This window comes from Nannobrachium achirus (assembly GCF_963921795.1).
Source record: "Nannobrachium achirus genome assembly, chromosome: 7".
Taxonomy (NCBI): Eukaryota; Metazoa; Chordata; class Actinopteri; order Myctophiformes; family Myctophidae; genus Nannobrachium; species Nannobrachium achirus.
The window spans coordinates 30,132,421-30,155,316 of NC_137816.1; the positions used below are offsets into that span (position 1 = coordinate 30,132,421).

Below are 22,896 nucleotides of genomic sequence, written 5' to 3' on the forward strand. Positions count from 1 at the left end.
ATTCATTCTCAATGAAGGTCACGTGGTTTTTTGTCTCTTGCAAATCTCTTGGCCAAAAGACAGCCTTCGGTTGAGCAAGAGACACGGCAACGATGAAACCACGTGACTTAGATAGAGAATCATTGGACCCACCCCTCATTCTCAAACGATACGGAGAATGTCTCACGCTTATGTGTGATTGCGGCCTAAAGTGTAGTTGCTAATTTGGGCTTAAGGTTGCGGTACCGAAATTGAATTCTGACAATGCTTTTTTAAAGAAGTGGTTCACCCCCAAAATAACGTTTTTTTTTCCTATCAATTACTCACCTCATGGATACTTTTAGTTCAATTTAAAAAAAAATCACAAATGCATTTGTGTCCATGTTTATTTTTTATTTGTATTTTATTTTTTGCTTCTTTTGTTTCTTGTTCTTGTTTTTCTAGACCTGGTTGCTTATTTTCTTGCAAGATCTGGCAACGCTGACTGGTGGTGGTGACGTCATACTGGAGTGTTGTGGCGCTAGAGAGGGCGGCTGTACCTTTAAGTCAAAACGAAACAAGCAATTTTAGCCATCATTCTCTTCCCCCACACACACATACAGCTAGTTTTAGTATTTTAGCTTACAATGAATGTATTCAATATGATATGTCTACAACTGTTACTCATGCTGTGCTGTCTACGGAATAGTAAAGGTAAGTTTTGTCATTGATGAACAAAAGGGAAAGTGTTTATTGATAGCTATACCTCCGGGGAGCTAATCGGATCTAGGGAAGATCCCAAGCAGCAGTGGTATATATACCGTGTTGTGGTGGTGGTGAATGCAACTGCTATAGCTAACACCAACCTTATCTGCACCGCGTCTCCCAAGCCGAACCCCAGTGTATCATCCTATGAAAGAGAAGATTTGCTTATTTACACAAACAAACACCAAAGTCATTTTCAGCCCTGGGGGTAATTAATTGGCAGCTAAAGCTAAAGCTGTACACGACTAGACAGTTTGCGTTGCGAAGAACCATATATGCCTGGCTATATATAATCCGCGATGGTCTTCAATAACGTCAGAAACGATCAGCATAGCATCTGGCAAACCTGGCTGAATTCTGCCCTACAGCTGTCTCGTTCTCACGCGTATGTGTCCGGGAACACCTTTTTATCATCTGCATAAATCAGAGATTGTAAACAAACGACATGGTATATTTATCATTATTTCAGTAAGTTGGCTATTATTTATAGCTGGGTGGATGTGAGGCTGTGGTGGTGGTGCAGCAGCTGCTACATTTGACAGTTGTCAGCTTTTTCTTTCTTTCTCATATACATAGCAGGATAGAAGTCAATTTCATATTGTGCCATTGGCCTGTCATAATAGTAGTCTACTCGTCTGTTAGCTGAATATACAGAAACGAAAGTTGAGCAGACGACCTGTACGTACGTTATTCACACAGTATTTGTTTACAGCCCGGAAGCTGATTGACACAAGCGATACTAGCCTTACTGTGTTGTTGTTAAAGGAGGTAGTATCCTCCCAGAGGGCGAATGCCAAGCTGCATTTAACATACTTGACCTGTCTGTACACTTTACATACTATAAGTTATTAGTTCCTAAATTGTTTAAATTCGTTGTACTTTTTTTTAGTCGGTTCATTCATTTTTTCCTTAATAATGTTGGTTGGTATCATAGTTAAAATGATGTGGCACCACTAACTAATATTGTCTGCCCTCTGACATGCTCTGATGTCACTGTGATGTCACACTAACAGAATCATTTTCATGCCCATATATGGAGTTCCCAGATGTCATCAATATTAAGCCCATATTATCTAACAGGACTTCATATGGGAATGCCCATAGGCTATATGGAGGCCACATACTGTACCACACTAACAGAATCCATTATGGCCAAGACAGATGGCCAAGAGAGCCCATATCTGTGTGGCTGGTTCTACAGACAGGGATCTCCATGTATGGGCAATTGGGCATAAGGTTATGATGTCAGTTGTCATAGACATCATAGGACTTTCACATAACGAATAACTGTATGTTTGGGCTCTCACAGCATATCTCCATATACAGTACATGGATCTCCATATATGGGTACCAGCCAGGGGTCTCCATATATGGGTAACTGGTCCGATATACATCACTGGCCAGATGGCCAAGAATTGGCGCGACCTTGCATATCGCCTTGAGGCATCTTAGTAGTAGTTATTATTATTATTATTATATTGAAGGCTCCACACTTGACACAATGGGCTCTATTATGATAGGTCTTATGCCTTAACTTTGCCCTTTTTTTCTTTTTTTTACTATATATATACATATTTTATTTAATATTTCAAATAGCTGATCTGCAAGCTCACAACATACAGATGTAGATCAGCATTTGAAGTATTTAAAAACGTTTTTCAAAATAGTAAAAAAAAATCACACCCGTGTGAACTGAGCGGTGGTTTACCCCCCCCCCCTTCCCCCCTGTGTGTGTGTGTGTGTGTGTGTGTGTGTGTGTGTGTGTGTGTGTGTGTGTGTGTGTGTGTGTGTGTGTGTGTGTGTGTGTGTGTGTGTGTGTGTGTGTGTGTGTGTGTGTGTGTTTGTGCGTGTGTGTGTGTGTGCCTGGTCTGGCCTGGCCTGAACAACAGCGCCCCTCCCTTAACATGTGTGGTCATAAAAGGTACTGCAGGCCTGCAGGCTACATACAGACACACACGCACACACACATACACACACGGCCACGTATAGGAGACGGTGTAACCACCGCTCAAAAAAGGCAAAGAAGTTAAGGCATAAGGCATAAGACCTGGATCATATTAGAGCCCAATGTGTGGAATGACAAACAGGATCAGTAAGCCACCAGCATTGCACTGCACTGAAATATTGTGTTGCTGAATGCAAAGGTTCTTCATCAACAATGTTTTATTCCTGAACAGATCATTGTGTATAGTCTTAGTATATGGGCGTGGGACACTGATTCATTCATTTAGGGACAACTCATTTGGGCAACACGTTGATCGATTACAGCTGACCTTGTCCTGAAACTCAGTGGTCATTACCTGCTCACTGACATGGTTTACTGTGTTGTTGAAAGGCTGGACACGCAGTATAGCATTGCTCTGTTTGTGCTTCCTGTATTAGACAATAGAGCACTATGCTGTTATCTGTTGATGACAGAATGCACACAAGAGCATGCCTCGTATTGGTATATTTGGGACTGCCGGTTTACAGTCAATTATTTAGTGTAACTGGAAGATAATGTTTTTTTTTTTTTACAGTTTTGTGTAGTTATGAGAGAAATGACAAACTCTTACATAATTTGTTGCATTTGTCAGTAAGGCTGGGTGCAATACTGCAGTTGTGTAATGCAATGCATATGCGATTATACCGTGATTGAGATATTATTTAAACTAAATATAAAACGTTCTTGGATGACAGAGTTCACACCAGAACTATGACGACAGTTATCGTTATAGTGCTTGGTGTGAACTTCCTTTAAGGCCAGTGCACACCAATGCAACTAGTCGCAACTCCTTGCAACAAAACCGTTGCATGCAGTTACTTACTACTTGCAAGTCCACTTAACCCCAAAGGCTGTTGCAAGGAGTTGCATTGGTGCAGTCTAGGACTGGGTGAAATAACCGCAATACAGCGGTTGTGTAATTCAAGCATCTAATGCGTTATTATTATTGTAATCGTTCAAAACATTTTTGGGGGGGAGATACCACCATACCATCGGTAAACAGTGACTTATTACCGCGATAACTAAAAATCCAATACCGCCCAGCCCTATTTGTCAGAGGATTTCATTGGCTTGTATTATCCAATTTTAGTTGCTTTTTTTTCTTCATCATGACAGCAGTCTTTTGTGTCTTATCTTCATAAACAAACAACTGATATTGCCTGTTTAACCTACACTTGGTGAGCTACAATTAACCTTCAGTACAGAGCAATTGTATTATAGTGGCACGATAGGCTCTGACAACAATAGTAGGCCATTTGGCCCATTTCCCTTCTGCAGTAAAGTGCGTTGCTCTATGAATTCTGAGTGACAGGGCATATCTTTTCATATGAGGCACATTTTATGCTTTATTAATTCATCTAGCTGAGTGTGTAGACTGGAGACCAAGGGCACGCGGTGACAGTGAGATTCTAACTCGGGTCCTCGCGCTCATAAGGAGCACATGGTCTGTGCCCTTTTCCTCTAACCTACATTTCCATCGTGATATATGTTGAGCAGGCAGACCTTTATGTCTGCAATTGCAGGAAGTAGGTGATATGGCATCATGTGCATTGCATTGTGCTGAAGCATAAGTAAACAAATATTCTCTCTTGAGGGCGATGCTACTACCTGCTATAGGCTGCACGTTGTAGACTTTATGCCAGGGCGGTGGGACTTAGCAGTGGTGTGAATTGAGTTGTAAAAGTGACAACTCTGAGACTTAGGCCTATAAGCCTGAAATGATTTAGGATTTTATAGTCTCATAAATGTTCCATTGAAGGTGCTGTGATGAATATGTATGTATATATATTTTAATAATTATTATTATCTTTTTTTTTAAGTGGTATGTTGAATATTTGTAGCTCTGGACTTAAGCCGTTAGCTTGTAACTAATTTTTAATGGTTTGTCTTCAGCCATTACGGAAATCCAGACAGGTCTCCGAAATGTTGAATCCTTTAGAGAATAATACTTAACTTTATTTATTTTGTGTGAAGCACACTAAATTGGCCTTCCTGATTCAGCTTGGTTCATTTCTTTTTGGCAGAGCTAGGATAGATTAGGAGAGTTACCCAATTCTTCCATTATATATATTGGTGTAAAATGCTTTTCATGCATTTTACATCATATGACCTGACTTGAATAATAATTTGTTTTTAAAAATCCACATCAATTGCATTGCTATAACCACTGAAAAGCAATAAAGATTTAAAATAGGTAATAATTTCATTGCATTTTAAAACTTGCGGATAAAACATCCCCAGAATGAGAGGAATGAAGAAACTGATTAATCAAGTTACCCATGTCTTCCACGACAACTGCTATTCGACCCCAGCCTAACTACAACAGCACATAGAATCAATTGAATCAATCACATTGTGTCTCGCCGTTTGCAGAGAGCTATGTTTGGAGGATATGTTCTGTCAGGCCTGGGCAGTGGGCACCTGCTGCTCTCACAGCTAACGATGTCAGTGTTATGCTGCGTCTGTGAATGATGCACAATATGGAGGGATGACATTTCTGCTCCTCCGAGCGGTGTGACCTAACGTGTACAGTAAACTAGCCTGCCAACCCATTGCCATGCAATGCACACTGCATGTTAATGCGAGGTTGAGATGAGTCATGTCCTGTGGCACTCCCATTTCCTCTGTTCTTGTCAATGATTCCATGTCAACCTTGCTGTCGGGCAGAAACCTCTGTATTTCAAAATGTTTTTGCCTCTTGACCTGAAGTTAAAGCCCTACTTTTGTTGTGTAAGAGTGTAGCGCAAAAGGATTACGATCTACAAGCTCACAACGCGGCGTCATCACGTGATGTTGTAGAATTGAAAATTATATTGGCAATATTATGTTTGAGAGGACGTGAGAGAGACCTCACTGAAAGCATGTAATTATTTTGCTTATCACAGAAATAAACATGATTAATTACTACTCTCTAGTACAGGCCTGAGGGTTACTCAACTTAACACTTATGTTGCAATGATTTTTTCTCTTCAATGTCTCGCGTTGCCATGGTTACCATAGACTTCCATGTAATTGTGCAAGTGTGTAAAAAGTGCACGCCCATGCCTAGATGATGCACCACGTGTGTAGATGCTGTTCACAGCTTTCAAACAAAAACATCCGCTTGGAAATCCGTTCAGGCATTCATGATTTATCAGCCATTATGTTTTCTTCAGATGTAAACAAACATGGCTGCCATGTTTGAAAGAATGGGTTGGTATGGGGGTTAAACATGCAATTTCGCGATCGCGATCATGCCTAATACATTTCTGGAGGTCCCAAAAAAAATTTTGAAAAAAAAAATTGATTTTTTTTTTTTTTTTTTTTTTTTTTTCAAAAACGGCCCAAACTCGGGAAACTCGGGGTTGGCACAGCACTAGTACCAATACAAACTCGGGAAACTCGGGGTTGGCACCATATGTGTTAAGATGGCTCAGGGGCCACAAAATACAAAAAGTCCAAGGGCCACAAGCTAAAAGGGATGGCCATTTTGGCCGTTTACACAATGATTTTGTAACACTACATGACTAGTGTTAAAAAATTAAGGAAACACAGAAAACTGCCACATTTCCATCTATAAGGCCAAACCTCCTCATTGAACCAAAAGATTGTCATGGAATGATTAATGATGAAATTATAAAGTTTCTTCTTTTGGAACAAACAAAATAGCAAAAAAGTTTCCTAGTCGTTTTGGAGAGAAACTGAAAAATGAATCTGAAATTATTTGTCCACACTGAGAGTAGAGTAGACAAAACATATTTGTATTGGTATGATGACCATGACGCGCCGCATAGACATGCCAAAGGGGCCGCAGGTTGAATAGCGCTTCTCTAGTAAATTAAGTCCTGACCTTCACCACACAACCATGTTTTCATAGTGTGCCTTGTGCCAGTATGAAAATTTATTATCAGTGTACACATATAGCAAGGGTGTACAAATGTCTATTTTGTAGAGAATTTACAATTTTATGTATACTATAAATAGTTATTTAATTGGATGGCTGATTAAATGATTGCTTGTTCACAAATAGCCTAATTATCCTTAGTATGTGAAACATGGGGACAATGCTTTGGGAGGTGGAAGGACCAATAGGAACAAAGGGACCAATATGTCAAATCAACTAATTTCAATAGAAAATTGAGCCCGCACTAAACAGTCTGTGTATTTTCTGTTATTGTGGGGAAAGCTTCCATGAAAATGGACGATAAACAAGCATACAGCACGTCGCACCATCAGCTATTTTCCTGCGAAAGCTTTTCCCACTATGCGCATTGCGCATGCTTGGATTTAAGTGGTTGAAAAAATAAATGCCTCACCGGGACCAAAACAAACAAATGTGCTTCAGCTCCTCCACCTTCATCAGAGTCAGCAAATCAACTCATTTGCCAGCCACCCTTGGGTTTGGATGCCTGTGTGTAGTGTGTGAGCCTGTTGTTTTACAGCATTCCAATTCAAACAGACAGTTTGAAATTCAGCCACATGACTTGACTTTTTTTCAGTGGTGGATCTACTACGACGGGTGGGCCTGCATCATGGGGCCAGGCCCTCCCAGTCCCAGACAGCTATCCCCACACTTAAACCTTCCCGGACTTGTTTGTCAGACATAGAATTGGTGTGCAGGAGCGTGTCGATATTTCGACATAACATTTGTTTGATGTTCCATTTGTTCGACGCAGGTGAATGTTAACCTGGTGAAATGCTAACCTGCCGACGCGGGTGAATGCTAACCTGGTGAATGTTAACCACAATGCCTTAACCTAACCCAAACTCTAACCTCAGTAAAACTATGCCTAAACCTAACCCTTAGTCGAAATAATGTAGAAATGGCTAGATTTCTCAATTGATTCCACCTGCCACTGGCAGAAAGAATCCAAATACATTTTGAAAATATTTGTCATATTGACAAGACATCAATAATCCATCGGTCAAGCTTAAAAACTACCTCTGGCCCATCCAAATGTTTCCAGACCCAGTCATTAGACACATTCTGTATGTGCCATTAGGTTATATCATACTCAGACACTGTATGAATGTGCTATATCTGTGTGCATCTAAAGTCATTGAATTCTAACTAAGGGAGTTGTTGTATGTGGTTCTAAGCAGCCTAACAACCCCCTACTACTTAATGTTCTGTAATGATGCCAGGAAAGTGGCTCCCAGACCCTATTCCTGGGCACAAACTGGGTCTCACTGGGGTCACAATCCTCAAATAACCCTCTCTCCTTCCTTCCTTCCCCTTTTTCTTACAGAGGGTATTGGCCGGATGCCATATACAAGTACACACACACTCTGTCTAAGAAGATAAGCTTTATTTGTACAAGAAGAGTCATTAAATGTCACATTTCTTTATTTGCACCCCAATAATGACTGCAATCATTCACTGACCCCTGTTGGCAAGATTCACTTGTGTGCCATTAAACCCTCTTGCCATGTCTAGGATCCAGTTAGGGTATATAAAGTACACAAAGCAAGAAACAGGAGAACCTTTTTACAGAGCCAGGATACAGATGATACGATAGACAGTGGACAGTAGAAGAACTCAATGGCTCTCACCCTGTGGGTCGGGACCACCAGACGGGTCCCCGCATGATTTTGGGGGTGCAACTGATTTAAGCACTTGTAAGACTTATTTAATACCTACAAAAAAAATTACTGCACCAAAAGTAATCAACAAACTATAAAAACGAATAATAATGGCAAAAATAGTCTAAAAACAGTTTTTTGTATTTAGTGCTATTCTCACAATATTTATCTGTGGAACCGAGTCAAACTAAATGTTATGCCTCAACTCAAATATGATTATTTTTGAGGATCCCCAGTGATTATTTTGTGGCGTCGCGGCCTGAAAAGGGTGAGAACCACAGCGATAGACCATAGACTAACTGGTGCTGCCCACCCAGTACAAACACAGCCTTCACTGAGCAGGAGGTGATGTGGGCCGGGGAGGAGGGTGCCTTCCTTGAGGCAACTGTGGCAGCTCAACAGTACAGTTAGTAGTCATTCAGGAAATGGTTGACTGTCTAGTAATTTCCCCAGTTGTTCCAGAGAGGGATTACATCCATTTGGAACAGTGTTACATGGTGTAAGCCAGTTGTTTTCAACCTGTGGGTAACCCAGATGCCCTTGATGATTAGCTTAAAGGGATAGTTCATCCAAATAACTTTTTCTTTTCTTCTATCTATTAATCACTCCATGGAGACTTGAATTCATGGGTATTTCTTTGTTTTTGTCACATTCCTAAGCCAATAATTTGATGACCAGCAGTGGTTTTGTATTGGGGACACAAAGAGCCTGCTTGATTCGCTATGGAGACACAATACAGAGTCTCATCATATAATTGGCTTAGAAATCTGTGACAAAAACAAAAAACGAAATATCCATGAATTCAAGACTGCCTGGTGTGAGTAATCAATAGAAAACGTCATGTTGGGGGTGAACTACCCCTTTAATGTGTAACATTGTTCTCTTCTCTCATTCAACAGTAAACAAACCAACATATAACATAAGACACGTTTTGGCCATCTGGCCAGTGATGTATATCGGACCAGTTACCCATATATATGGAGACCACTGGTACCCATATATGGAGATCCATGTACTGTATATGGAGATATGATGTGAGAGCCCAAACATGCTTACTTACCAGCCACACAGATATGGGCTGTCTTGGGCATCTGTCTTGGCCATATATGGTTAATTTTAGTGTGGTATGTGGCCAATGTGGCCTCCATATATGGGCATTCCCATATGAAGTCCTGTTAGATTGGGCTTAATATTGACATCAGGGAACTCCATATATGGGCATGAAAGGGATTCTGTTATTGTGACATCACAGTGAAGCCAGAGCATGATGTCAGAGCAAACCCATAGACCGTAAAAAAGTGTACACGTGCAGACGGAGTCAGCATGTGCCATTTCACATACTAAAACGAAATAATTTACAATTTAAGGGATTTTAATACCTTTTCTTTAACACCAACGTGTCAGATATTACACCAGAAAGAGGCAAACAATGATCTACAAGCTTTCAACACAAGACTGAAGTGCTTGTCAGGGTGGGTCCCAGTTCAAATATGTTTATTCTGAGGGGTCGCAGCCTGAAAAGTCTGGGAACCCCTGATGTACTAGGCTAGCTGTCCTGAATAAGATTAGACACATGAAACTTCCAAATGGCTGTAAAAGTGATGAAATGAGGGGGGTGGGCTAGCCGACACCAACTCCTGAATCACTGCCCCCAATGCCCTCTTGTCTAGCACCAGGGTCTTGAGCTCTGCAGTGTTGTTAGCTCCGCTGTTGCACCGAAGTGTGTCTACTTAAGTGGTGTGTCAATGTCCCCGCTCTTGCTGTGCCTTGGGTTTGCTCCCACAGTATCAGTTTGCTCACCATCAGTTCCAGGTGCCTGACACAGTGCCCTGCCTGGCCAGCCTCATCCTTCTTTCTCTGACCTTGTCTGTGACCCGTGGGAAACATCTGTAGAGCGCTGCGTTTCCGACGTGGTCCTGCCCTGTGACATCCAAGTACCATTCGTAGCATTCTTATGTAGACTCCATCTGGGGCCTTTTCCTGCTTTGCAGTGAGCGGTGCCATGTCATAGTTCCGACCTCCCATTATTCCGACCCGATCACCTCCGAAACCTAAACTTAACCCTAACCCTAACCTCAGTAAAACTAATGCTGGTGAATGTCAACCTGGTCAAATGCTAACCTGCCGACACTGGTGAATGCTAACCTGGTGAAATGATAACCTGCCGGCGCTGGTGAATGCTAACCTGGTGAATGTTAACCTGGTCGGACAATTGAGAGGTCGGAATTATGATCAGTCCCCCTGTGAGCATCCATGTCCTGGCCCCATACAGCAGTGTACTGACTCCAGTCCAGTGTAGCCACTCTTTGAGGTCATCTTCCATGCTGTAAAGAGAAATAGTGTAAAGGATGAACTTGCATTGGAAGTTATAGCTACAGGTCATATTCATTACTTAGAATCATAATGATTGTGTCTGTGAAATGAAAATGTATTTGCCTTTCTCAACATGGAAACGATTATGACGTTTATGAAAAATAATTGCGATCATTTCAAATAATTGTGATTATATAATTTTGATAAGCTTGATCAGATTAGCAGACTGAGCTGTTCTCTTTGCAATATACTATTTAGTATTCACGCCGTCATTTGTAGACTAGGGTTCATTCATGCCCTGATGTTGCACTTCACTCAGGATAAGTGCATCTGCTGAACACAAAATTGGAAATTACAGTGTATTCTTTGCCACTTTCGGTTAGTACTCTCTCACTCACTCACTCTCACACACACACACACACACACACACACACACACACACACACACACACACACACACACACACACACACAAAACTGGAAAACTGAATAGCGGATTCAAAAAAGTGTGACTTGTTTCAATTGTTTGCAAAAAGGTGATATAAGAATGTTTGAGGCTTCTTCTTACTATGTGTGCGGAAGGACACTTTTAACAGTTCATTATTGTCAAATGCGAGCAGACCAGGACAGAAGTTAAAGCTATTATATCATTATCATTTTTGTTTCATGTATTTATACTAGTTGATTTTGTGTGCATGATATTTTTCCTGTAATACCAGACCATGTCGCATATTATACAACTAGCTGTGTGTAAACAGGAAGTGCCTCAACTAGGCTGATAGTGTACACACTGCAGTGCCATATCAATGAAGTTGTCACATCATTGCATGATCATCCATAGGTACCATATCGACTCTGTCGGGTGGAAACCTCATACAGTTTGTCCAAAACTGTTACTTTTCAGCATTCAAATTCAAAAACGCCAAAAGTTTCTGATCTACAAGCTTTAACATGTGTTTCGAGCTTGGGGATCTGCTACTTTTGATGCTTGTGTGACGCTGTAGTATCATCAAGTAGGGCGTTTATTTTCAAAGACACAAAAAGTTGAGTTATGGGCTTCTGCTCCACAGCAACGATATTGTGCGTCCCTGTCGGTTACTAACCTTGAGTCTCCATGTTTCAACTTTTGTGGGGGTTTTTTCATACATTATTGCCCCACTTTTTTGCACAAGAGTGTTGAAAAGCAGCAAAAATAGCAGAACATATTTGAAAATATTTTCCATGAAAAGTGGTTACTTCTTTGAGATTCTATTTCATATTCATTTTAGCCTTTATTCATTGAAACATCCTTGGTTCTGGTGACTGATATTGTCCTTCTAATGTGTGGGGCTGTTTCCTTTTTTTCAGTTACAAATTAAATTTATTTTGTTTAACTTCTTTGGTAGAGATACAACGTTTCAGTCATCTGATGAAGGTCAGAGTGAACGAAACGCTGTATGCCTATCATTACATTTTTGTAAATGAAGACGGTGTGCAGATCAACTCCACTTCTTCGGCTCCTCTGCCTCCTGATTACTCCGACGGCGACGCACCTGTCCGTCTCTGTAGGTGTGCAAAGGACTTTTTCTTCTATTCATTTTTAATGAAAAAGTAATTGGAAAAACACGGCTTTAGAAAAATGTCAGTCACCAGAACCAAGGACAAATATCTAAATATTGAATAAAGCAACTTGAAATCTGTCTGGGGTGCTCACAAAAGCAAAAGTAGACCTTAAAAAGACCCCAACCATGTTTGAAAGTGAACTATCCCTTTAGCAAGAGCATAATAACAACACTGAGTGGATCCATTTGGAACACAGGCTCTTCTTTTTCCCATTTCCTGAAAAGTAACAGTTTTGGACATGCCAGGTTCCTGGCGCTCTGCCCGCCAGCGACAACATTTAGTGGTGATATTCAGATGGAAGCCTCGACTGTGTCTAGAGTCTAGACGGCTGCTGTCACAGTGACTGCTGGAGGAGAATTAACAGGCTGGTAGAGCTGGAATATCTTTCTCCCCGACTCATGCTGGGGCATGTTGTTTGAATGGCCTGTTTTGAGAGGTGTGACCACACCACAAAACAATACGTGTGCGTGCATGTGTGTGTGTGTGCGCGCGTGTGCGTGCGTGCGTGCGTGCCAAATATTAGCTTATTATTAGCCTTGAGAGTTACTAGTTTTTATTGGATGAAAAAGAAAATCAGTTGAAACCTTTTTGGCCCATGTTCTATGTGCTAATACGACAAATATCTCTTAACTCATTGAGTGCCTATCCCGAATTAGTTCGGGATATATTATCGCATACCAGAGTGCCTATCCCGAACATGTTCGGGATATAAAAAAAAAATAAAAAAAAAAATAATAATTTTTTTTTTTTAAATTTTTTTTTTGGACCCCATCAAATCTAGTGAACATGATTTCAATCGCGATTTTGCATGTTCCACCCCCATACAACCCCATCTAACATACAGGGCAGCCATGTTTGTTTACATAACATGTAAAACATAATGGCGATTATCTCAAGAATGCCTGAACGGATTTCCAATCGGATTTTTTTGTTTGAAAGCTGTGAACAAACTGCACAAATCCACTCCAATGCAATCCAGGATTGCATTGGATTTTTTAGAGCTCATTCTTCTCTGTTTTTTTCCCATGCATGAGGTGTGCAAGGTTTAATCATGGCTAAGTTGACGAAAATAAGGCTTCTAAAATGCTTGGTAGCCAATAGCTAACTTCAAGCTAACTTCATCCTCTTCCTGTACATGCACAAAGGAAAGTGTTCAGGCAAGTCATGGCTGCAGGGCTTCTGCATATACCAGCATATCTCTATGGGATTTTCTATGGCCACTGGGCGCCCTCTAGTGGTGAAAGGGGTGGCACTCAAAGAGTTAATACATTATAATTGTCCTCTATAACTACAATGTAACATTAAAAACCCCTTAAATATTTGATTTCTTCTAGAAATAGCTAATCTTTCACTCAATAGGGGAAATGCCTGTCGCAAAAACTGTCTTAAAAAAAAATGTCATAAAACTATGTGTGATCTATCCCTATGGAATTTGTCATGCATGTGAAAATAAAAACAAACTTAATACTTCCTATGATTAATATGAGCATCAAATCAATATTTCAAATGAATAGACCACACATGGTTTCATGACATCATCAACTTACGACAGTCATTTCCCCTATTGAGTGAAAGATTATATATTTCATATGAAATAAAATATTTAAGTTTTTATGTTATGTTTTTATTCCCCTTAACATACTGAATAAAATTCCCCCATATTTTCTCAAATAGCTCTTGTTTGTTTTTAAGAGTGTATGTTATTCTTTCTAAAGGAAGGCACAAAGATAGTTCCCTAAACCACTGTGCTAGTTTTTAGCTAGTCTTTTTCCACGAAAGGGCGATAACCCTTTTGGCTTGTAGGAATCCAAGGTCCAGAAATTTTATCTCGCCATTTTTTATCTTATGGCCAATCGGGTAAAGGCCTAATAAGAAGAGTTTTGGGTCTAGCTCAATATTAATAAGTAGTATCCGTTGTAACTCCTTTCTAACCTCCTCCCAAAACTCTATTACTAGTCTGTGCCTGAGCCTCCTCACAGGCTGTGTTAAACTCATCCAGAGGACAATTATTATGTATTAAGGCATATTTGTCGTATTAGCCAGGGATCCTTTTAATACAGTAGTTGTTAAACATGACTGACTGACATAAGAAATATGTCATTAACTGCCTCGGATACCAGGTTATTACTTGATGCATGAATCCATTAATCAACTAACAAATCAAAATAAATAAATATGCAGAATAAAGTCAATGCAATGGAAAACATACTGTAGTACAGGAATGCATTAAGCCTTCAACAGGGGGTCCTGAGAGTTACTACAGGAGAGCCACCAAATCTTTGTGTGATTGGAACCTTTTTTACTTTAACCACTTGAACCCTAGAATTTGTATTCTGAGGGGAACATTATCTGAAAATAGCCGAGTTATGAGTTCAGAAATTATGGCTCAACGTCAAGTGAATTTAGTATTGAGGGTTCAAGTGGTTAAAGGTCTACGATAGTGCTGTCTAACAAGTCTCTGAAGCTATGTATGAAATCTATGAAAATGTATAATTTGCAACATAATTTTCTACAAAATATATTGGGGGGTCCCTGCTTCATCTCGCTCTAATGGGTCCTTAAATTAGCCTGGAAAACATTGAAGACCCGTGCATTAAGCACTGCACAGTATGAAGGAAGCTGGATGAAGTCCTCTTGCTGCCGGTGAATAATACGTTGTTGACTGACAGCACGGCTCGCCTTCTGTTTGTGACTACATATTGTATTCTCGCCTAGATAAAACGTACATTCTGTACCACAACAACAGTACAATCCTTTTTTTCTTCTTTTTTTTCTGTGACTGTCCAGTCCACCGCATGGGCAGGTAGCAGACGATGGGGGGGGAAAACTTGTCTCTTGTCAAAAAGTCAGGGGGAAGCCCCCATGTCATTCAAACCAATCACAACATCACAGCCACGCCCCCTTTTCCACAAGTAAATCTGACCTGTGCTACCTCTGGTATCCCAGTAAAAAGGAGTGTAAATATGTGTGGCTAGTAGGTATTATATGCCCGAGAACAGAGTCACTTGGACCTCAATGCGAATGGTCTGTTTTTGTTTTGTTTATTAAAATCTTTTCCATATTGGCACAGAATGGACTCCAGGCAGCACAATTATTTTAAGAAGATGTAACATGTGAACAGCTAAGGGCTTTTGTAAAAACAAAAACAAAGAAACAGCTGTGTACCTTTTGGGGTGCTTGAGAGCTTTAAAACATAATCATAATGATAATAATATTGACATGGAAAAATAATGTAATGAAAAGCTGTTATTCCTCCTGCCTTGATTCTTTAGTCGGGGTCCAGCCGTAATGTTTGCCCGACGCAAGCTAGTGAAAGGGACAGAAGCTTGGCCAGTGTGTGTTATTTTTACCAAAGTACCATCTCCAGAATGTTAATGTTAGACTTTTTACTTAAAAAAACGCTGCCAAGCGATGGCTAGCTCTGTAGTTGGAGAGTGAAACTGCACAGTCTGGAGGTGGTTGCTGAAGGGGGGGGGGAGCTGGATGCTACCCTGATGAACCCCTCTTATCCCCTCCACGATGTGCTAGTGGGGACAAGGAGCACATTCAGCCACACATTCAGTTACTCATCGTAACCTGGCACAGCACAAAGTGACTCGGGGCAGTCCTTTGTGCCAATAGCCATCAGGCACCGCACAACCGAATCTCACCCCCCGTACTGCATGTTCCATTCTTGGGATTACTGACTGACCCCCAGTAATATGTCAATTTGGACACTCAAACTGACATATATTTGACCCCCATCTGAAATCTTTTTGTGCCAGGGACCCCCAAGAAGAGAAGATTTGTGTTAAAACAAATCCATTAAGATTTATATGGTGCTTTTCTAAGTACCCAAAGTCCCATGAGTTTACATAAAGAAAAGGAAGTAACCAACTTTATTAGGAAAAGAAAAACATAAGTGCTAGATTAAAAAATCACACTCGTGTGAACTGAGCGGTGGTGTGTGTGTATGTGTGTGTGTGTGTGTGTGTGTGTGTGTGTGTGTGTGTGTGTGTGTGTGTGTGCGTGTGTGTGCCCCCTGTGTGTGTGTGTGCCCCCTGTGTGTGTTTGTGTGTGAGTGTGCCTGGCCTATGCCTGGCCTATCCTGAACAACAGCGCCCCTCCCTTAACATGTGTGGTCAGAAAAGGTTACTGCAGGCTACATACCCGGAGACAGACAGACAGACAGACAGACAAACAGACAAACAGACAGACAGACCCACACACACGGCCACGTATAGGAGCGTTGTGACCACCGCTCAAAAAGATAAAAGGTTAAGCATGGGTTGGGGACACATCTTGTATCTCCCTCTCTGTCTCTCCCTCTGTCTATCCTTCTGCTCTCTCTCTCTTTCCCCCCTGGCACATGGCCGCCCACCCTAGGTCTGCCTGACGTTTCTTCCAGTTAAGGGGGAGTGTTTTGTTGCCACTGTCGCAAAATTGCTTGCTCAGTGTGGGCCAGTTTCGGGTCTCTGTAAAGTGTCTTGAGACAACTTGTTGTGATATGACACTTTAATAATTGAATTGAATCTTAACTAGACCTCAGCTGGGAAAAGCTATGCTGAAGAGGTGGGTTTTGAGTGAGGTGTGAAGGAGGGGACTGAGAGTGGGGGCATTTTTTAGATTGTTGGGAAGTGCATTCCAGAGGGAGGGGGAAGCAAGAGAGACAGCCCTGCCTGTCCCCCCAGGTACGGTACTTGACCTGGGGGGACCTCCAAGAGGTCGGCCTCACTGGACGCTATTATGGGGGAAGGAGCGCTTCTTTTCCCTTCACCAGCGTTGGCAGGTTATAGCTACTCACCAGCTGCGTCAGGGTTGCTGAGGTTAGGTTAGGGGGTTAGGGTTAGAGTTAGGCTTAGGCATAGTTTTACTGAGGTTAGTAGGGTTAAGGTTAGGTTTAGGCATAGTTTTACTGAGGTTAGGGTTAGGGTTTTGGTTAGGTTTAGGCATAGAGGTTAACATACACCTGCGCGGTCCAAGTGACCACAGCTGAGCGCTCCAGTCCAGACCTCCGCTCCAGCCAATCACAAGCCGCGCCTTCTAATTTATTCAACCCCGTCTCCTACGGATTCCATTATTGCTCACTGGACCTGAGGGAACATAGTGAAAGGTAGGGTGAGACAGATTATTGAGTGCCTTTGTAGGTGGTAAGCTTTTCATTCTTTGTTTGAAGGGGAGCCGGCATAGGTCGTGGAAACACTTTCAAGATATTTCTAAAATAGCAGCAGATGTACAAGCTCGCCGCGCGGCACAAAGTGTAAATCTGCTATTTTTGAATAGCCAACACAAATGGATATAGTTGTTGTAATGATTGTGATGCCATGTTAGTTAGATACCTTTATTATCCCACGAGGGAAAATCAGTTAACAGCGTTAACAATGGCTTTTGCTGGGGACCCCCTGGCACCTCACCATGGACCCCTCCTTGAGAAACAATGCACTACTGAACCATAACAGATGCCTGTTAACTCAACCTCTGCCAAAAAAATACCCCTTTGTACCCCTTCCCTGCCATGCCCGAGGAACCCGAAGATTTAATAAGCTTTAATTAAAAATAAATAATTTATCGAAGCGGAACCAAAATAGGCCGGAACTAATGCTCCGTGATCGGTTTCTACACGGACACATTATTGAGCGGACCAGTTAACATTGAGGCCGTAAACCGGAAGCGGATGGTCCGTCCTCTATTTTGGCCCGTTAGCTTTCTGTGTAAACTCCGCGGCTTACAGACGGAGAACTTTTTGATCAATTGGAAAAATTTAAAAGGATTTGAGAAGCTGATGGAATACGAGAACACACGATGCATAGCAGTGTCCGATCACGCACGATGGGAACTGGATGAGCGCCCGCGTTAACAGGTAGGAGAAGCCAGCAGTGAAAGACATAGAAAAATCTTCTGGCTCCTCGGCCGTAAACTACGAATGAGTTAAGGATAACTGGATCACTTATATTCACTTTTATTCATTGTTGACTGTACTGTATATTATCCTGTTGGTCCACTGTTGATGGCTGGCTGTCACTGTACATACAGTATACTGTAACAATCTCATATTCGCTGTTGATGGTGGCCATAGGCTACATAATATTCATATGCAATAGGGTATCTTATCTCACGCTAGCAGCTGGTCATTTGCACTGTGTACCTGAAACGCATGCTGTTGGCGAGAACAATATTACAAGGACCATACCAGTGTGTTTTGTACTAAACTATGTACTATGTTTATCGAAAACAAATATACATATACAGTATATGATCACTTTGTACCAGCATGTTTTGTTTGACTGATTGTTGACAGAACAGTTTTTGAGCGGTGGTCACAACGCTCCTATACGTGGCCGTGTGTGTGGGTCTGTCTGTCTGTCTGTCTGTCTGTCTGTCTCCGTGTCCGTAGCCGTAACCTTTTCTGACCACACATGTTAAGGGAGGGGCGCTGTTGCACACACACACACACACACACACACACACACACACACACACACCACCGCTCAGTTCACACGAGTGTGATTTTTTTTCTGTTTGTAGTCTACAAATGAAAATCCATACTTCCTGACTTGCATAGCTGGCACTGGAATTCTTTGACTCCAGAGGTTGATGTGGTGTGAGTGATGTGAGTGACAGCAGTGTGACATTGTCTTGACGACACCCCACCCACCCCATAATATTATGAATAGGCTATATCCCATATCCTTTGCATAGTAGATACATTTGAAATATGTACTTATTTTTAATTAAATTGAAATTAATCACCATCATTTCATAAATGTATAAGCCTTTATGTAACAACTAAGGCTGTAAGAATTGGCATGTTAACTCATTGACTGCCAAGGCACGAGTTTCACGAGTTATTACAGTACTCCCAGGCTGCCACAACCCGAGTTTCCCGAGTTGGAAGCCATTTTGAAAAAAAAAAAAAAAAAAAAAAAAAAAAATCAAATTTTTTTTTATAAAAAAAATTCTAAAAATGCCTCAAATGTATTAGGCATGATCGCAATTGCGAAATTGCATGTTTAGCCCCATAACAAACACATCTTTCAAAATGTCAAAAATGGCTGTTTTGTCTTTGACTTTGAAGGCTTGTATCTCATGAATGCCTGAACGGATTTCCAAGCGGATTTTTTTGTTTGAAAGCTGTTAAAAAGTACTACACATATGGTGCATATATGGTGCATGGGCGTACACGATCCGTGCACTAAAAATGTATCCGTGCACTAGAAATTTAGGAACGTGGCATCCTGGTACTTGGCGGCCATCTTGAAAAGGGCATTCAATGAGTTAACACCCTTAATTAATTTTGATTGATTGATTGATTGATTGAAGGCTTTATTAGAAGTTTGCATAGGAAAATGTACAGATTCATGACGGTACAGTTCACTGGTACAAGGTCTACTAAAAGGAGATCCATGAAAAGACTAAGCTTATTTCAACAGGAAACCATTTAAGTATCTCATATAATGTTGAATGACAGACAAATAGAACACAGTACTATGCAGTAGACATGTAAAGAAAAAAAGAAAGAAAAAGAAAACAGTAGGTCTATACAATCAGTAAGTACAGTATATACAATATATACAAGGAAGGGGCAGGTAACAGTAAGTCTAAACAATCAGTATGTACAGTATATACAAGGAAGGGGCAGGGAGGGTAGGGTTGGGCTAGGTTTTTACCAGTTGTGAACGGCTGCTGCCTGTAAGTGGTTTTTTAGGGCAATTTTAAAGGATGCTAGTGATCCACACTCCTTTATGGCCTTCGGTAAGGCATTCCACATTTTTGTGGTATAGCAGAAGAACGAGTTCGACCCTTTCTTTGAGTTGACTCTGGGTTGAACGTGATCTGTGGCACTGCCTCTGGTGTTGTAATTATGGACATCCTTAACGTTTATAAAGTATTTTGACAGGTACTTGGGTATCATAGTGGTGTAGTGTATCTTGTACACCAGTCCCATTGCAAGTTGCTGTACTCTGTCATCTACTCTGAGCCACCCCACTCTTAACTGGTGAGTAGCGGTGAGGTGAGTCTGATTGGGAAGGTTAAGCAGGACCCTAATTAGTTTATTTTGGGCTGTTTGGAGTTTAGTTTTAAGGGCTTGTGGGGCGTCACGATACCATACGTGGACTCCATAGTCAAAGAGGGGCTGGATTATTGCACCAGCTATGGTCTTCAGTGTGTTGAAGTTGACCATTGGGGCGATCCTCTGTAGGAAACGAGTTCGTTGGTTGATTTTTTGTATTACTTTTGAAGTCATCTTTTCGCTGGAAAGATTAGCTTCAAGGATACATCCTAAGTAAGAGATTTCGTTTTTTCGTGTTATGACCTTGTCACCCACTTTGATTGTGAAGTTCTCTACCTTTTTGAGGTTATGATTTGATCCAAAGAGGATGGACTCGGTTTTGCCCAGGTGAATTGATAATTTGTTGTCGTTAAGCCATGTGCAGATCTTACTCAGTTCAGAGTTAAGTGTCTTTTCAACCTGCAAGTGGTCCTTGCCCGAGACTAGGAGAGCCGAGTCATCCGCGAACAGGAACAGGTTGCAGTCGCAAGCAGATGCCATGTCGTTCACGTATATTAGGAACAACAGAGGTCCCAGTATGCTACCTTGAGGAACTCCACAGCTTACTGGGAGGGGGGGGGACAGGGTACCGTTAATCTCCACCACCTGTTCCCTCCCCACCAGGTAAGATTGCATCCAGCTCACTGCTGCGCTGTCAAGACCGATGGCTTTTAGTTTCTCAATCAGAATAGCATGATCCACGGTGTCAAATGCCTTCTGGAGGTCCATCATGACCATGCCACTATATTTGCCCTGATCCGCTTCGCGTTTGATTTGGTCAGTCAAATAGAGAAGGCATGTGTCAGTGGAATGGGATTTTCTGAATCCAGATTGGAACTCGTAAATCAGATTATTCTCATCGAGATATCTTGCAATCTGTTCGTAGACTATTTTCTCCATGACTTTGGATATGGAGCTAAGAATGGAAACGGGGCGGTAGTTTCCAGGGTCTAGTTTGCTACCTTTTTTGTAAATTTGACATTTTTAATCCGTTAATAAAAAAGAAATGATGCAATGCATTTTGTGAATTGCGTCAATGTGGGTTTTATTCTGACTTGTACGACCAGAAGTGTTATTTCTGTTTTCATTTTGACACCAGCCACGTGTTCCCTTCTAGTCTTGCTCTGACCACACACGCACGCACGCACGCACGCACGCACGCACGCACGCGCGCGCGCGCACACACACACACACACACACACACACTTTTATTATATTTTATAACTTCATCCAACATTATATCATCATACTCCTGTTATTGTAAAGTACTGCACAAATGTTAGAAGAAGCCTTAGTTGGCAGTTGGCACTGCTCTGTATTGCTTGCATATGGGCTTGCTGTTATCCTTGTTAATTTGCTTCAAAGGGTGACGTATTTCCAAAAGAGCACTCATCATGCTGTTTTCTGGCTAAATTGGAACAAAAGGCAAGCCAAATCGTGTGGGAGATTGAAAGTGGAAACATCATATTAATTGACTTCATTATCCCTAAAGCGCTGATTAGATGCACTTTTACACATTTCCATCATAGCAAATAGATTACAATAGAAATACAAGTTTACTTTGTGAAGTAAAAGCAAATGTATTCCATCTCAGGAAGGTTTCTAAAATTCTTACCAAAGTGACAAATATATTAATACTTCAGTTTAATTGAACCAATTTCAACCCTGGCATCCCTATTCTGGGCATTTTCAAAACATTTCAGAAATTGTGAAAATAGTCAATCTACAAGCTCACAACGCCCTCACATCGTGATATTATTATTATTAGATCAGCTATTTTAGAAAAGATGAGACCTTGATTGATCCTGTGAGGAAATATTCAGTCACCAAAGACAGCATAGCATTTAAGATAGAGTTACAGTGCAAATTACCGTAGATACAGCAGACACAAAAAGAAACACCATAAAAATACATAACAGTATGTATCCTCAACAATGCTTGCATTATGCAAGGCAAAGGGAATAATAAGAATACACACAGTAACCATGTCAGATAATACACATCCTTACAGTGATGAACTGTTGTTACTTCATTTTCTCCGCAACACCATAAGACGAAGTATAAAATAGGGCTTAAGTGGTTAAAATAGGCTTTGAATGAATCTTCAAACGGACTCTATAGCCCAGTATGGTGAGCTACTGGTTTGTTTCTCTCTGATGGGATTTGGATACTAAGCTAAGCTATCATGATGACAGCCCACTCAAATGGAGGCTCAAATGTCTGTCATGGCCCATCATCTCTCCAGGTGTGTGGTGTTCTATTCCACAACTCTGTTAAGTCTTGGTTAAACTGAACAAACCACTGACTGCATGCTGGAGTAAAACTGTGTTATCACATTCACACATGACATGTGTAAGCCTGTTAAGCATGGCTGTCACAGTGACATTTTAGTTGACATATTAATCGTCTTGCAATGCATTATTTAATTGTGTTTTAGCAGTGGAACATATATAAATAATAAAACCAAATAAAACGAGTCATATCCTTGATTGTTTTATTCTTTCGAAAATAAAATAAAAAAAGAAATGGCAAGAATTGGCCACCTATAGTATCACAATATCTTTCAACCTTTATGAACGAAATTGCAAGAATTAAAAATATTGACACAAGGTTAAAAGCATGGACATAATGAATGAAATATGTCAATGACAATACAGATCATGAATGGAAACATTTCTAACAAT

The 22,896-nt window shown here is 41.0% G+C and overlaps 1 protein-coding gene across 1 annotated transcript in view; it reads left to right on the plus strand.

Moving 5' to 3' along the window:
* Nucleotides 1-539: 539 nt before the first annotated feature.
* The window catches only part of adam10a (ADAM metallopeptidase domain 10a), a 122,260-nt gene continuing 99,903 nt past the window's right edge, over nucleotides 540-22,896 (plus strand). The window contains exon 1 of the mRNA XM_080729841.1: nucleotides 540-672. Coding sequence (XP_080585967.1) covers nucleotides 606-672 — 67 coding nt within the window. The 5' untranslated portion in view covers nucleotides 540-605. The remainder of the gene's footprint in view (nucleotides 673-22,896) is intronic.